Raw genomic sequence first — 14,943 nt, 5'->3', positions numbered from 1 at the left:
CTCTCTCTCAAGAGGGAGCTCTTTAGAAAAAAAATCCAATGGGAGTAAGGTGCTTAAATACCTTTGCAGATCTTGACCTAAGTGAGCAAGGGGCAGTTGTGAGCCCACAAGAAAGCTGTGATGATCTGCAGGGACATTAGCTGAAGTGCTCTAGCTGAAATAGGTGAGATGCCAGGTGCTCTAGGCTCTGTCTTCAGGTAACTAAGGCCCCTTAATCAGACAGAGAAGTTGGCATCCATGAAGAGTTTCTCTTATGGCAAATCAATTTCACAGTGGGGTAAACTGAGCCACAGCTGGTAGCCTTCGGCAAATAACTTGACTCCTCTGTGCCACGGTTCACCCATCTGTAAGGAAGGTATTATTCTGATCCTCATGCAGTGCATCAGGTTCAGAACAAGGCACAGAATGCAGGCCACTTACTTCCAGTTCCCTGCTCTGACTGCTAGACAAAACTCCTCTCCCCCACCCCACCATGGGAAGGAGCACAGAAAGGGGCTCATCTACAGCATGATTGTGCTTGCCAAGCAAGCCTAAGCACGGCTCTCCAGCTTGCTAGCGCCCTGCCCATCCCTCTCCGCTCATTGAGGGAGCTATGTGGACTGGGCAAATTCCTCTGAACTAGCCCCCCCTTTGCCTGGAAGAGAAGCTGGGTCTACAGGTAGCTGTGGGAAGCGGTGATGACTTTCCCATTCTTGCCACTGCTGGAGGAGGATGTGGTTGCACCTTTCTTTGGATAGTAGAGGACAGTGAACCAGATGAATATGAAGAGACCTGTGGAGACAGAATGGCCTCGGTCAGGGTGGAAACGTTGGAATCTGTCCGGCTGGCGAACACTATGGCTAATGGCCCAGGTACCTTTAGCAGCACAAGTTTGAACCTAGCCTCATTAGCTCTTAGTATGCACAGGTGAAAGCAGAGATTGTCTCATACACCGTTCCAGGGGGAATGCCACCTGTCTCCTGCTGCCTCAACAAGCCCATGGACCTCCGAGGTGAAGCTGAAGGAAGCTCCTAAACTCACTTGCCCTAGCTGAGCCGCTGTTAATGTTCCATCTCTCGCTAAAGGGGGGGATTCTGAAGAGTAAACTCTTGCAGGGGGAGAGTGCAGGTGGGGCGGTAGCCACCTGCGTGCCATCCCTCCCACCCCCTGAGAGCTACATCCCTCACTCCTGGGGCAGGCAGCTCTTTAGCTCTGTGCTCCTCAGAACGCTGCAGTTGGGCCTGGCCCCCCAGAACTGCCTTCCTCTTTAACAGGGAAGCGTGGCCTGCAGAGAGGTCCCAGCATGCACTGCTCTAGCTACAAGAGGTCCGAATGGCTTTCCATTCAGTTCAGGATGTAGCACTGTTCTTTGGGACCTATAGTGCTAGTGGGTCACATCTCTGTATTAACGGGGAGGGCAGCTGTGATCTGGTCCACTCTAAGCCACAGCTGTGGCCCTCCAGCCTGGGGTGAGTTGCCAGCGTAGCCGCTCGGCAATGCCTGGGCACCATTGGTATGCAGTGCCGCCTGGCTTTGTGCTTTAGCTGGCAGCTATGCCCTGACCTTGGAGAGAGTTCAGTACTGTGAAGAGGTACACTGCAGGCACGGACATGGCGCCGTAGGTGAAGAAGGCCAGCCCCCATGTGGCTCCCAGCAGGCAGGAGAGGCCTAGCACTGTGAGGCCCCCCTTCCAGGCCTCTATTTTCTCCTCCTTCCCCGCTGTGGCCCGCTGCAGGCTGAACAGCTTCCAGGCTACGACCACGAGGACCAGGGTGTTGAAGAGGAGGATCAGGCCGAAGTAGCTGCAGTTGGTGACGTAATGGACCACCAAGTGAGCGGAGTCTATCCAGCACCTGCAAGGGACCACACAGTGAGCCTGGACGGCGGGTATAAGTTGTCAGAGCTGCGGTGGGTGGCAGACAATGGAATGGGGCAGCACCCCAAGAAATTGCTCCTGTATGGATCGGCGCACATGGCTCTCCAAGCATGGGGACCCCTCTTCAGAGAGTCCTTCCTAGAAGGCAGGGCCAGGTGCTTTCAGAAGGAGGGTGCGGGTAGAAGGTTGACAGGGTCTGTGGGCGGGAATGCCCCGGTGCTAGCGCGCCCCTGGTCTGTGATGTTGGGCAGTGACGTTCTTCCCCCTCTCTCACCTCGGGAACTCCAGCGAGCACAGCAGCAGTCAGCGAAGCCTGAACACATGTGGCAATGGTGTGTACGGGGATAGGGCAAGCAATCCTTTTAAACAAAGGCTTCCTGTGGGGTGGAGCAGCCAAGCTCTAGGAATGGCCTCCACTCCCATCCCTAGACCATATGATCCTGCCAGGAGCAAGCTGGAGCATGGATGCTGAAGGCCAGATTTTGCTTTCCTTGTTTGCCCCAATTCCCTGCTGAGGTCTGTAGGAGCCATGGCTGCCCAAGGAAGACACAACTGGGCCCTGAGTCTTCCCCTTTCACTTCTACAGCGGGTGGTGTCCCCATGTCACAGCTGGGGCACAGTCTGGGCGTAGCGCTATGCATGGGGGGTGCGTGAGTCCTCCATGTGGGGAGGCTGCACGTGCCTGGACCGTGGACCCTGAGGCCCACCCCTACTCAGCTGCCTTCTCCTGAAGCTCCACCCATGCTCCGCCTCTGGCCCTGCTAAGCCCCCTCCCCGAAGCCCCCCCCACCCGCTACTCACTGGCTGCCCACTCACTGCTTGCGCGTACCTCTTCACCCTGTATTGCGAGGCCCCCATACGGGCAGAGCTGGGACGGGAAGAGGCAGAGCCGTGGGGGAAGAGGACGAGTGGGAGCGGGGCCTTGGGATGGAGCACAGGCCAGGCTACAGCTGGGACACCCACCATTTCAACGGCAGTGCGCTCCAAAGGCGGTGGGCTGTCTGTTTGGGGAGGCTTAGCTTCCCCTGGCCTCTTATACCTGCCAACTCTGGAGCTATACAAGGGCTGCCTTGCAGTGAATGGGGTGGGCTTGTTAACACCGCTGCAGCAAGCTTTTAGTGCTTAACCTTGAACAGAGGGCAAAGCTGAAGAGCAAAGAAAAGATGGGTCCAGTTTCCTTTCTAAGACAGCAAAGAAATAGGAGCGGGCTTGCTTTGCCCAAGCCAAGACATAGCTAATCCACACCACCGAGAGCCAGGAGTCAGGGTGCAACTTACAGGTCGACGGTGGTCCGGTTGGCCATATCCATAATGGTGTGTTTTCCATAGCTGTTCATGCTGCCTGTGATGGTGACCACGAGAGCAGGGAAGCCTGAAAAAGCAAAGGGAGGGGTCCGTGAATGCCTGAGGAAGGGGGAGATGGGTGGCTTTTTTTTCCTTTCTGTTTCTAAATGCTCTGACCTCTTGTCCATCTACGCCTAGGTCCAGGCGTGGTCTGAGACAACAGGCAAATCTCAGCGGACACAAACTGTTTTAAGAAGCCATTTTGCGGAGCTGTGATATCATTTGGAGACTTAGGTTGGGTGGGCTCTGGTCTCCTTCTCCTGTACTCCCAGCAGTGTTGCTGTGCCTTGTGAACCGCTGCTGTGCCCCACCCCAAGGGTGGGGGGATTGATCTCTGATAAAGGTAGATATTTAAAATCCAGAGGATCTAACCTTCTTACTAAGGGAGGTCAGACTTTGGTCCCAAACAGGTTGGCTGTGTCCCTTTAAGAGCTGACCCTAAGCTCTCCATGGCTAGGGAGCCCACCATTGAGCCTGACAATCCAGCCCCTAGCAACCTGGGGGAGATGCAGCCTACCCCAGCCGATGAGGGACAGCTTCACCATGTAGTGCTGCGTGTAGATGTTGGTGACTTTGATGACCAACAGGTAGAGTTGAAAGGCCTCAATGGCCATCCAGGTGAAACAGCAGAGCAGGGAGTAGTGGGTGAAGCCTCCGATGCCCTTGCATAGCCCTATATGGCCCAGGCTGAAGATCCGTCTGTTCAGCAGATAGGCCAGGTTCAGGAGGAGCAGGCTGCTCGTAAGGTTCACGTGGATCTTGGCCGTGTCATTGGACTTGAATATTTTGTAAGCCAACCTGAAAGCAAAATGAGGCTCAATGAAAACCCAAGACAGCTCACGAAAAGAGTGACACCCATCAGAGAGCATCACTGCTCTCAGAGCTCCAATTCCCCGCTGCCTCTTGGGAAATCAAGGAGCGGTTACTCTCATCCTTCTCTGGGGGCGAGATAGGCCCATGAATGTGGGTTGTTGATTTAATCTCTCCCACCATGGAGAGAGAGAGAGACACATTAACGCCAGAACTTCCTAATGAAACAGAGCAGAGAGAGACGTGGCACGACCCAGGGGAAAACAAAGGACCCGGCTGGGGGAAGAGAGGATGAGGGGGAGGAGACTGGAAGCCCTTTGGGGCAGGGACTCTTTTGTTGTTGGTATTTGTGTGCATGGAGACCAACACGACAGCACCCTAGTCCCTGGTTGTGACCTCTGGGCCCTACTGCAAGCCAAGTGACTGGCAGAAAAGGGAACAAATGAGACACTCAGAGGCTGCCCCTTGCAATGGGGTGACTGCGGCACGAGGGATGCCTCAGGAACGCCGGACCATGGATGGTTCTTGCTTCCCTTCCCTTTGACTCGGGGGGGATTTGGGGCCAGTCTCAGCCCTGGTGTAAGCAGATGGTACAACCAGTGAAGTCACTGGAACTGCACCAGTTTGCACTAGGGCTGAGCTTGGCCCATAGACTCTGCGTTCGCCCAGTTCCAGGCTCCAGCGGGAGGGCTGTATAGGGCGGGTGGGGATGCCAGGAACATTCAGAGAGAGCCCGAGAGAGAAGCTGGAAGCGTCCTACCTTAGAGCAAAGTACAGGCTGATGGTGAGGGCTGAGAAGACCACAGAAATCCCGCAGCCGACATCTGCGATAGTAAATAACATCTGGGCTGTGGCATTGTCTAGGGACGGATTCTGTCAAACACACACACAGGCGCTGGGTTACCACAGGTGCGGGCTGGTGCGACAGCAGTCAGCAGAGGATGCGAGAACATGGGCAGCTTAACAACCTGTTGGAGAAGCGGGGACGGCAATGCTGACCTTCTGGGCAGGGTTGGGGTGGGAATTAAAGGGAGGGCTGCTGGTGCAGGTCCAGCTTGGAATGCCCCTGGGTGAGGAGAAGGGGAGTGGAGTGTGAGAGAGCTAGTCAGGCTACCCGGCTAAGTGCAGCACAAAAGGAGAGATGTGATTCTGAGCAGACCAGTCACTCCTGCCATGTCCTGTAAAGATGGGCGAAGGATGAGCGGGGATTAGCTATGGTTGCAATGGACAGTAAAGGCTGGGCAGCACCTCAAACTGGGAGAAGAGAATTTAAGTCTCTCTGCTTTGGTATTGCAGGCCAGATGCTTAGCTGGAGAATGTCCCCCTCCGCCATCCAGCCACTGAAGGTGTTGGATTGGGTTTGTTGCTGATTAGAGACCAGGGGCTAGGAGAAGTGGAGCTCAGCTTTGTCACTGGCGCCGGGCTGACTTTCTACAGGCCTCAGATGAGGTGTAAATGTACAGCCATCATGCCAGTTCATATATGGAACAGCTCCAGCGCAGATTGGACCTGGCCTCTGGAGCTCAGGATGGAGCAGGCAGCAGAAGCCAATGTAAAAGCAGTAGGTGCAGAATATACGTGATACCATTAAGAGGGTGAAGAAGGTCAGGTGATCACAGCAGCACATGGTCTCCCTGTCTCTGAGTTCGGTGAGGCAGCCAGATGTGTTCCATCCTCCGCGCCTGCCTGCAAAAGTCACATGGAGAAACCACGGAGTGGAAACCAAGCACATCCTCAATCCTCGCTGCGCATAGCCACCAATGAGAAACGGAAGCTGAATGGCCCTGTGAGTGCCCTGGAGACCTCAAAGCGCAGCTTGAGGCGACAGTGTAAAGCCTCCAGTTTGGGGAGGGTATGGTAAAGGAAAGGACATGGGGTGAGATGAAGGCCTCATCTGTCATGGCTTGCAAAGACCATGGTATGGGCTCAGATGCGATACTGTTGGGGGACATATACATATATAGGTTGGTGTCTGTCTAGCCTATGAGAACAAAGGACATATACCATGTGACAGCTTCTGGCACAACCAGAGCCTGGACATTAAGTTATTAAATGTGAAATACATCTTGAGGCAGAGATGAGGAGGGGAGGAGCCCATTAGATCCATGTACATGGGCTGGTATTTCTGTGCAGGTTCCTGTATCGCTCACCTGGCTACAGATAAATTCTGAGGTCTGCTCACCAGAGGCCTCTCTAGGGATTATTCTAACAATATGTTGGCTCTAGTGGCTCCTACCTGCCTTAGGGCCTGCCCCCACGCCATTGAACAGGAACGGACCCAGGACTGGGCACTTCAAATTTGTGAGCAATTGCAGTTAAACACACACAAAAAGCCAAACACGTCAAGCAACCGCAGCCCAACCAATTCTGAGTGAGCGCCGGCGCCCAACGGTGTCCGTGTCGCCTTCCAGACAAGGCCTCGGCGCTGGAGGGGGCAGGCGCTCCACAGAGGTGAAGAGGCAGACTGGCGCTGCCCCACTGCTGCTAGCTCTCAGCACAAAGAGGTTGGCAGGGCGGCAGGGTCCCGCGGATCTAGTCCCACCCTGGTAGGCCCGAGGTACAGTCCTTTCTGGATGCATGGCTTGTCTCTGCAAGACTTTTCCTGCTCTCGTCTCGAGCCTCTCTGGGCTGTGCCAGGGGCTGCCTGCACTCTCTGGGTGAAGCTAGTGTTTATTCTCAGTCCTGTCGAGGCCCTCCACCTCACGTACCTTTCTTGGTGTCCCAGAAGACGCACTGTCGGGCCATGTTCTGCAAAGACAGCGTGGGTTAGTGAGCAGGGTGGCCTCCCTCGGTGAGGAGGAGAGGGGAGGGGAGTGCTGGCTTACCTGGGGCAGTAGTCCGTGGGAGAAGGTGAGTTCTACACAGTCATTGAGTCCAGTGATTTGCCTGCCTCCCACTTTCACACTGACCATGACGTTGTCTAGCATGGTGCCTGTCTGGTCAGGGTCCTGCGGGACATTGGCATAGTTCCATGGCCACAGTTAGTCTGTACGCTTAAGGACCTCAAGCTCACAAGGGTAGTAGAACCCGTACCCACTTAGTGCAGTGCTCTGTCTCTCTCTAGTGGAGACTCAGTGGTTGATGAGCCCTCTTGTCTAACAGGGCTGGATCCTTTAGCTCAGGTAGTCGAGGTTCATGCCTTTAGAGCCAGCAATCCTAGGCTTGTTTCCCTGCTGCTGCTGCTGACCCACCGACAGGTGCAGCATCACAATGCAGCCCTTGCGCTGCCATGGGTCCTGTAAGACTCTGTATGGCCACAAAGGAGTTAATTCAGTCACCTGGCCTTTATACCTCTCCGCATCAGCTGTGGAATCAAGTAGTGGCTGTCATGGATCAGTGTCTACTTCATAAGGAGAATGTACCCTCGTGCTGCCAGGCATAATCTGATCCCCGCCATAGCCAACCCCTCCCTATTCAACACCGCCTGGTCAGTGAGATGCATGATGGGGGCGTTCACCTTCCTCTGGAGAATCAGGGATTGCTCAGGGCCAGAGGCAGGATGGCTAAGAGATCAGCTGAATCTCTACTCTGACTGTTACAGCAACACGTACCTTAAACAGGCCCACTTGTCCAATGTCGAGCACCAGCACTGCCACTTTGACGTAGTCTGTCTCATTGTGAATGGACCGAAATAGTCCCCTGGGGAGTTTTACGTTGCTCACGTTCCCCTTCACACTTGTGTCTAGCTCCTTGGGGACCTACACCATGGACCATTAATAGTGGATTATTATTTGCTAACAATGCCTTGTTCTTCTAGAGCACCTTCTTTGACGTTACTGACATAACCTGTGACCATATAAATCATTGTTGCAACCACTGTTATATATTTGCAGCAAATATTGTACAAAGGGTGTCGTGTGAGGTGTCTATGGAAAGGTTATGATTTGCTAATTATAATTATGCTGTCTGAATGTGTGTATCATTTTTGTAGTTGAAGTTATTGGCTATGTACTTTTATATCAATGTGTTTTGATTCTGAGGTAGCCTTAGTAAAGCATTTGGTCAGCTTCTTGAGAAAGGAATTTTCAAGTTAATTGCCCAATCAAGAAACACTTAACTGATGATAAACCTTGGGAGACTCCAATCCACATAAGAAGTCTTCCTGGGGATGTTCAAGATAGCAGGTGAGCAATGGCTGCCACCTATAAATAATGGAGTCATGCATGGACATATGACTTGCCCATGTGACTCCAAACTCCATTTTGCTATAATTTTCCACAGTAAGAACAAAGAGGGGTTCTTACACCTGGAAGAGACTATAAAAGGCAGCTGCCTCATTTCCATGTTGTCTTCAGTCCTGCTCCTTACTTCTGGAGGGACTTTGCTACAAACTGAAGCTCTGACCAAAGGACTGAATGACCCATCCCAGCTGTGGATGTTCTCCAGAGACTTGATTTGAACCTGCAGTTTATTCCATCATTGCTGCAAGCCTGAACCAAGAACTTGGCCATTACTGTATCTCACTGATTCCATTTAACCAATGCTAGCTCTCATCTATATCTTTTTCCTTTTTATGAATAATCCTTTAGATTTTAGATTCTAAAGGATTGGCAACAGCGTGATTTGTGGGTAAGATCTAATTTGTATATTGACCTGGGTCTGGAGCTTGGTCCTTTGGGATCGAGAGAACCTTTTTTCTTTTATTGGGATATTGGTTTTCATAACCAGTCATCCCCATAACGAGTGGCACTGGTGGTGATACTGGGAAACAGGAAAAAGAAAGGGAGTACTTGTGGCACCTTAGAGACTAACAAATTTATTTGAGCATAAGCTTTCGTGCATCCGATAAAGTGAGCTGTAGCTCACGAAAGCTTATGCTCAAATAAATTTGTTAGTCTCTAAGGTGCCACAAGTCCTCCTTTTCTTTTTGCGGATACATACTAACACGGCTGCTACTCTGAAACCTGGGAAACTGGAGTGTCTAAGGGAATTGCTTGTGTGGCTTGTGGTTAGCCAGTGGGGTAAAACTGAAGTCTTCTCTGTTTGACTGGCCTTGGTGTGCAAAGGAACCCCAGCCGTGGGCTGTAATTGCCCTGATTTAAGCAATCTGTCCTGAATTGCTATTCTCAGAAGCGTCCCACCAAGTGCAGCATTGTTACACCTTCCATCTCAGGATCCACAAACACTTTACACACACTAATGAAGCCCCTGTGAGGTGAATATTATTCTACCCACTACAGAGATGGGGAAACAAAAGACAGAAACAGGAAGTGACTCATCCTAAGTCACTCAGAACATCTGTGGCAGATCTGGGCCTAGAACCCAGGAGTCCTGATGCTCAGTTCTCCACTCTAGCCACTAGAAAACACTGCAACCTAGCTGTTGCCACACAGGCTGGGCATAACCTCTGTGAGAAGAAGGAAGTATTGCACATAAGGAGGACCTCGGTGCCCTACATTTGCTCGACTAACTTGGCCCACAGCAGCCATTGCGGTGAACGTGAGAGCTACAGATAGCAAGATACAGCTGCCAGCATCCCCCACCTTCTCCAAGTGGTGTTTTCAAGAGGATCTTTTCTTCATAGCTCTATTGCAGCTGGAATCATGAGCTCTGAAGAAGCACCTGGCTGCATCATGGCTTGCAGTACATTAGCAGGGGTTAACTCAACATGGCGGTTGCCTTCAGCACTCTGGTAGTGCAGCCATCCCGTGCTATCACCCAGGCCCTGAGGTGTCTGACTGAGAAGCTAGAGGCCCAATGAATTATTTCGCCCCTGCTCAGAAGGAGAAGATGCTGCCATTTTGGAAGGAAGCTGTTTGCTACCTCATTCGGCGTGAGCGTGAAGACGAGATCGTGGGTGATGGAGGTCCTCACGTTCTGGACCCGTGCCTTTGCCCTCTTTATATCTATGACGCTCTCATTCACATCCTTCCCGGTGAGGTACGCCTCGAAGTCAGGCCAGAAGCTGCAACGGGAGGAGGGACATGCTGAGAACTGGTGGAGGGGGATGGTGCAGCTGTTCCTGCCAGGCAGGAAATGGCCACCATGTACTAAGTGTCCTATCCCCAGGAAGCTGAGGCAAGGGAAGTGCTTCCTAGGCATATTTAAGCTAATGGGGAGCAGGGAAGAGAGCCAGAAAAGAGCCCAGCTGGTGTGGACTATGGGAATAACCCTTCCCAGTGTGGGAGGTCACAAACTCTTCACCTCAGCACAAGGCAAACTCTGGGACTGACAGACCCCTCCTAGAGTGGGGCTGGGGGAAACTCTGGCATAGACCCCCTCTGTCCAGAGGATGAGCCCTTTCCTGCTGAGGTGGAATGAGGGGGACCTCTGGGCCAGGTTCCTCCCTCCTGGGCCAGGATGTGGGGGAATCCTGGGTTGGCTGCTGTAGCACTGGCCTGCCCGTCTCCCTTAGCCATGAGGGACCTTCTCCAACAGAGCCCTGCCCGGGTGACACTCTCCTTCCCGCTCCTGTGCGCGCCCTCGCACCTGTGGATCTTGTCCCTCACACAGCTGCAGAAGGTGTTGTTCTCCTGCAGCAGCTCCTCACACGAGGAAGAGATGCTTGTGATTTTCTTGGCTGACTCCAGCTGTACTGGCAAATCTCCTTCAGTCAGGCCGATGTCACAGCAGCTGGGGTCAGAGTCCCCCCTGGTTTCTTTCTGCAAAGCTGAGGGAGGCAATCACAGCAGCGGGGGTGTTCCCAGGTCATCCCACATCCCGCTCACCCTCTGGCTGTCAGGGAATGTGCGGGGAGCAATTTGGAAATCCAGGGTTACCAAGAACAAAGGAAAGTGAGCAACAAGTTTCCAGGAGGCTGTGACTGCCTGAAATTAATGGGCGAGAAAAGAACCACGAGGGCCCCCCACAATGCTATTTCAGGGGCTCAGAGGGACTGCACTGGGGCACCTTACAGGGGAGCAGCGGGAGGCTGGTTAGCTGTGCCGGGGTGCGATCTGTGAGCCTTGGCAGCCCTTTGCCGAGCTTTCATTGCATGGCCAGAGGAATCTAACGGTCGATCAGAGCCTGCCCTCTGTGTTGGATTGACCTGCCCAGATGCTCTGAGCTGGATTCACCCCGGCGCGAACACCTGCAACGCCCCTGATGTCAAAGGAGTTGCACCGACTTCCTTTCGGTCTCTCTCCCTCCCGCGGGGATCCTGCCATCCATTTTCCTCTTGATTCCGCCCCTTGGCACCCATGCCAGCTCTCGAGGAGGGCTGGATCTGGCTCGCTCAGGAGACTGCCAGAACAGCAGCAGAGCCCAATGGCTGGCCAGGTGGAAGGAGAGACTCTTGAGAGCAACACAAGACACACTGTCTCTGCCCTCCCCTGGGATCTACTTTTGCTGCTGGGGGAGCTCAGGTTTGGAAACTGGTTTCCTACCTGACCTTCTGCCTGCAGCAACGGCATCTCCTCTTATTTCAAGCAGACTTTCCTCACTCCTAGCCAGTGATCTGGGCTCTCATCCTTTTTGCCTTGGACCCATGGGATCAATCTAATTGCATTGCAACTTGGCAATGGAGAGAGAGAGAATCAGCTCAGCATAAGACCTGATATAGAGCAGCTTTTGGGCTCTTGCAAATGAAGGCAGACCATGGTGCATGCGATTCTAGCCGGAGATGGGTCTAAACCAAACATCCAGATCCAAACGAACCTGAAAGTCAGCCCCCATGGGAAGGGCAGCACTTCATGGAGGCTGCGCCAGGCCCATGGAGCAGCAGGTATGTCACACCAGGGAGGTTTGGTGGCAGTGGCCTGGTTAATGATCAGATTGAATTCCCTGGATGTAAATCCCTGAATGGGATGTGGTTCTACCAATAAACCTGTGGGAGCAGCCTACAGCTAGGCATTAAAGCATCTCCCAGGCTTTTAGGATCATCTGGGGTGAGCCGATGGAACGGGGCCCAGGATGGGCTAAGGGACTGTTCGGGTGGGCTAAGGGGTATAACCAGGAGTAATGGGTGAAAGTGAGACAATAGCAATGTGGGCCGAATATGAAGGAGAACTTTCCTGGCAGTACTTAGTTTTCTATTTTCCTAGCCCTGTACAGACATTGGATAATTAATCCTACAGCACCCGGGAGAGGTAGGGTGGGTCACTAGTCTCATCACCATTGGCAGATGGGGAAACGGAGAAACAGAGGTGAAGTTACTTGCCCACGTCACACAGCAGATCAGTAGCACAGCCTGGATTGACTGAGGGCCTCCTAAGGGGACTCCTTCCTCAGGCCACTCTACGAGGCTGTGGCCCTGTCTCCCACAGGATGTAGTGGAGTCTGTCTGAACAGGGGTAGGTCTACTCTGCCTTCGGGCTGTGGTTACTCTCCCTCATCAGCCCAGCCCTGGCAGTGCCTCGTGGCATCACAGAGACAGAAGGTGGTTGGCTCGTTGGGTCATGGGAGCTGAGGGTGCGGGGTTGGGGAGGAGGTCTGGGTTGGGTAGCTGTTTAAGGCACTCTCGCATTGGAGGAGGAAGGAAAATGGAAAGCAGAGGCCGAAGGAAGCCTAACATGGATCTGCACCTGCGGCCCAGCTCCAGAGCACGCGGCCCGGTTCAGCAGAGGAGGGGACTCACCCTGGCACTTGTCTTGTCCTCTGACGCAGTCTGGAACAAAAAGGAAATGGACAAAACCACCAGGGTCAGTGAGTGGCGTCAGAGGAGGGAAAAGATCATCGCCACAATGCATGAGACCCAGCGGAAGAGCCATTGAATCACTCAGCGCTTCCTCGCTCCCGTGATGCTGGAGCCAGCCTCAGTTTGTCTTGTCCTATCTCTCCTCCTCGCCTTCATTTCTTTCCCCACCTCTCTCCCTCCCTCCATCGGTTCCCTTCCATTGGCTTAGAGCCACTGGAGCAGGGTGCGTAGGGCAAGAATGTCAAGACCCTGTAGGGAAGGAAATAGGAAAGACTAGGAGAGGCGAGACCATCAGTGGAGGGTCCCTTAATATCACCCCTTTGCCTCAGCCACATGCACGGCCAATCACACGCAGATTGTGAGGGAATCTCCTCGCCCGCATTGAGTTCACGCACATCTTCAGCATGGCACAGATGCCAATAGCAAAACCCTGGCCAGACCTACAGTTCCCAGTGTGCCAGCACCCTAACGATACACAGGACGCTATTCCACGGAATAGGTAATAATCCGTATCGCAGATCACTGTCCCTAATACCTAGCATGGGCATGCTACTGCCACAGGGCCAGATCCTCAGCTGGTCTGAAGCGATGTAGCAGCTCATGGGCTACCCAGTTATTTCTAGTGCCTTTCAATCCAGGGCTCTGTTTCAATACAACTGCATCAAACAGTGTTTTTTATAGCTAAGAAACCTCAGAAGATTAGCAGGGGGCTGGAGCTCTCCAGGGCCCTTCCAGCCCCACATTTCTGTGAGTCTAGCTATGTCAAGAGAGAATGATACACATAAAAAATACATTAGTACATTGCATTCGTTGGGCTGGTCATCTGGGCTCCAAGGGTTAACAGATTTTCATGTTCATGTCAGTTGCTTGAATGTTGCGCGAATGTTTGCTCGATCCTGCCCCACTTGGAGTCCCTGAAAAGACGCCCAGTGACTGCAGTGAGTGCTGGCTCGGCCCACAGCAAATGCTCAGATTATCTTTGGAGCATATTTGCATAGATACTTCCGGCAGGATTCCCCCAGCTCTGGCTAATGTGTGATGTTCCAGGGACATCCGCCGGCCTAGCAGAGCTGTTCTGGACACCCATGCATCATTCGGCAATAAAGCAGATCTGGCCTCCCGGGATGTAGCCGGTATACCCAGCATACAGCAGGCTGTGGCAGGCGACCCCTTTCCATTGGATTGGGTGAATGCTCATGATGTTGGTTCCCAACGTGCCCTACCCACGACAATGCAGGAAGCACAAAAATCACCCTACCAGCCGCTCCCCATCGGACACCAGGGGACTGGCACTACAGTCAGCCAAAAAGCCAGACTTGGTCACATGATCAGAGGGCAGGACCCTACCGGGCTGCAATGCAACATATAGCTCAAAAGCTTATGGGAAATCATCTCTCTTGCCATTCCTAGCTTTCAGCAGATCACTTTGGCCTTTCAAATGGAAGTGTCTGTCCCACTGGTTAAACCAGCACTGCAGTCCCGTGGTTAAACAGTTTGTTAAGGGCGGGGGGCACTTTTCCCTTTTCTTTCTCAAAGCCCCAGATGCACGAGGCCAAAGCATAGGAAAGCACCCAAAGCATCTGCAGGTGACACACACACACAGTGGGTGGCTTTCCCCCACTAGCATCTTCTCCTCTACTCACCCAGCAGTGGCAGGAGGCTCAGGGTTGTCACCATGAAGGAGTATTTCATGCTGTGCAGCAGATTCACCATTCTTCTTTCTCTTGTAAGTTTTTCTTTCTACCCACACGGTTCTCTGCACCCGTCCTGCTTCCTCTCTCTCTCTGGCTCTGTCGCCAGCCCTCTGCTCTGAGGTTTAAATTAGGCAATGGAAGTGTCATTTCCTATCTGAAAACTTCACAATCCTTCCTGCAACTTTACAGAGCAGACTCGCTGATACAGGGTTCCTGGCTGATGAGTGACAGATAGCTCGCCTCAAAGCTCAGAGCTGGGGTTCTCCTTTCCTGAGTCCTGACCCATCTCGGGGTGGTTCTGAGGGTTCCTCTCCTGTTGTTGTGGGGGCCACAATCCCATCTCAGCCCCTAAATCTCCTCTCTTCTAAGTGTCTGGCAGTAAACGTGCCCTCTGCCTCGGGTCTAAGGTCAATGCTGCTCAGTGGGTCAGAGGGCTAGAAGCGCCTAGGGAAGATGCGCCCCTTGCATTCCAGCCCATCAAGCACCCAGATGCTGTCATCTCTATGATGCCCCTATGCCTCCCGGCCCAGGAAAGTGATGGGCTCAACATTTTCTGGCCAGCGCTTGTGGCTTCTTGCTGGAAAGCTGGAAGGACCATGTGTGAGCCCCGAATATAAGTACCTTTCCAACAGCCCTTCACAAAAGCAGGAATACCAACTCCAGTCC

At 53.1% G+C, this 14,943-nt stretch overlaps 1 protein-coding gene across 3 annotated transcripts; it reads right to left on the bottom strand.

Moving 5' to 3' along the window:
* Window positions 1-291: 291 nt before the first annotated feature.
* Window positions 292-14,420, bottom strand: ADGRG3 (adhesion G protein-coupled receptor G3). 3 transcript variants are annotated; one of them, XM_038368749.2, is made up of 13 exons: window positions 14,227-14,406; window positions 12,524-12,553; window positions 10,438-10,618; window positions 9,772-9,913; window positions 7,560-7,706; window positions 6,834-6,956; window positions 6,717-6,756; window positions 5,594-5,694; window positions 4,769-4,881; window positions 3,716-3,996; window positions 3,133-3,226; window positions 1,543-1,832; window positions 292-771 (listed from the first exon to the last, which is right to left on the bottom strand). In XM_038368749.2, the coding sequence occupies exons 1-13, from the start codon at window positions 14,294-14,296 to the stop codon at window positions 653-655; spliced, it is 1,731 nt and encodes a 576-aa protein (XP_038224677.1). In that variant the 5' UTR covers window positions 14,297-14,406; the 3' UTR covers window positions 292-652. The 3 variants fall into 3 exon arrangements, with proteins under 3 accessions (XP_038224677.1, XP_038224679.1, XP_043351010.1); XM_038368751.2 differs by lacking the exon at window positions 1,543-1,832 and having other exon boundaries at window positions 14,227-14,420; XM_043495075.1 differs by lacking the exon at window positions 6,834-6,956 and having other exon boundaries at window positions 14,227-14,418.
* Window positions 14,421-14,943: the final 523 nt, after the last annotated feature.

Source organism: Dermochelys coriacea, chromosome 12 (assembly GCF_009764565.3).
Source record: "Dermochelys coriacea isolate rDerCor1 chromosome 12, rDerCor1.pri.v4, whole genome shotgun sequence".
Taxonomy (NCBI): domain Eukaryota; kingdom Metazoa; phylum Chordata; order Testudines; family Dermochelyidae; genus Dermochelys; species Dermochelys coriacea.
This window is presented reverse-complemented; position numbering and strand designations above follow the sequence as displayed.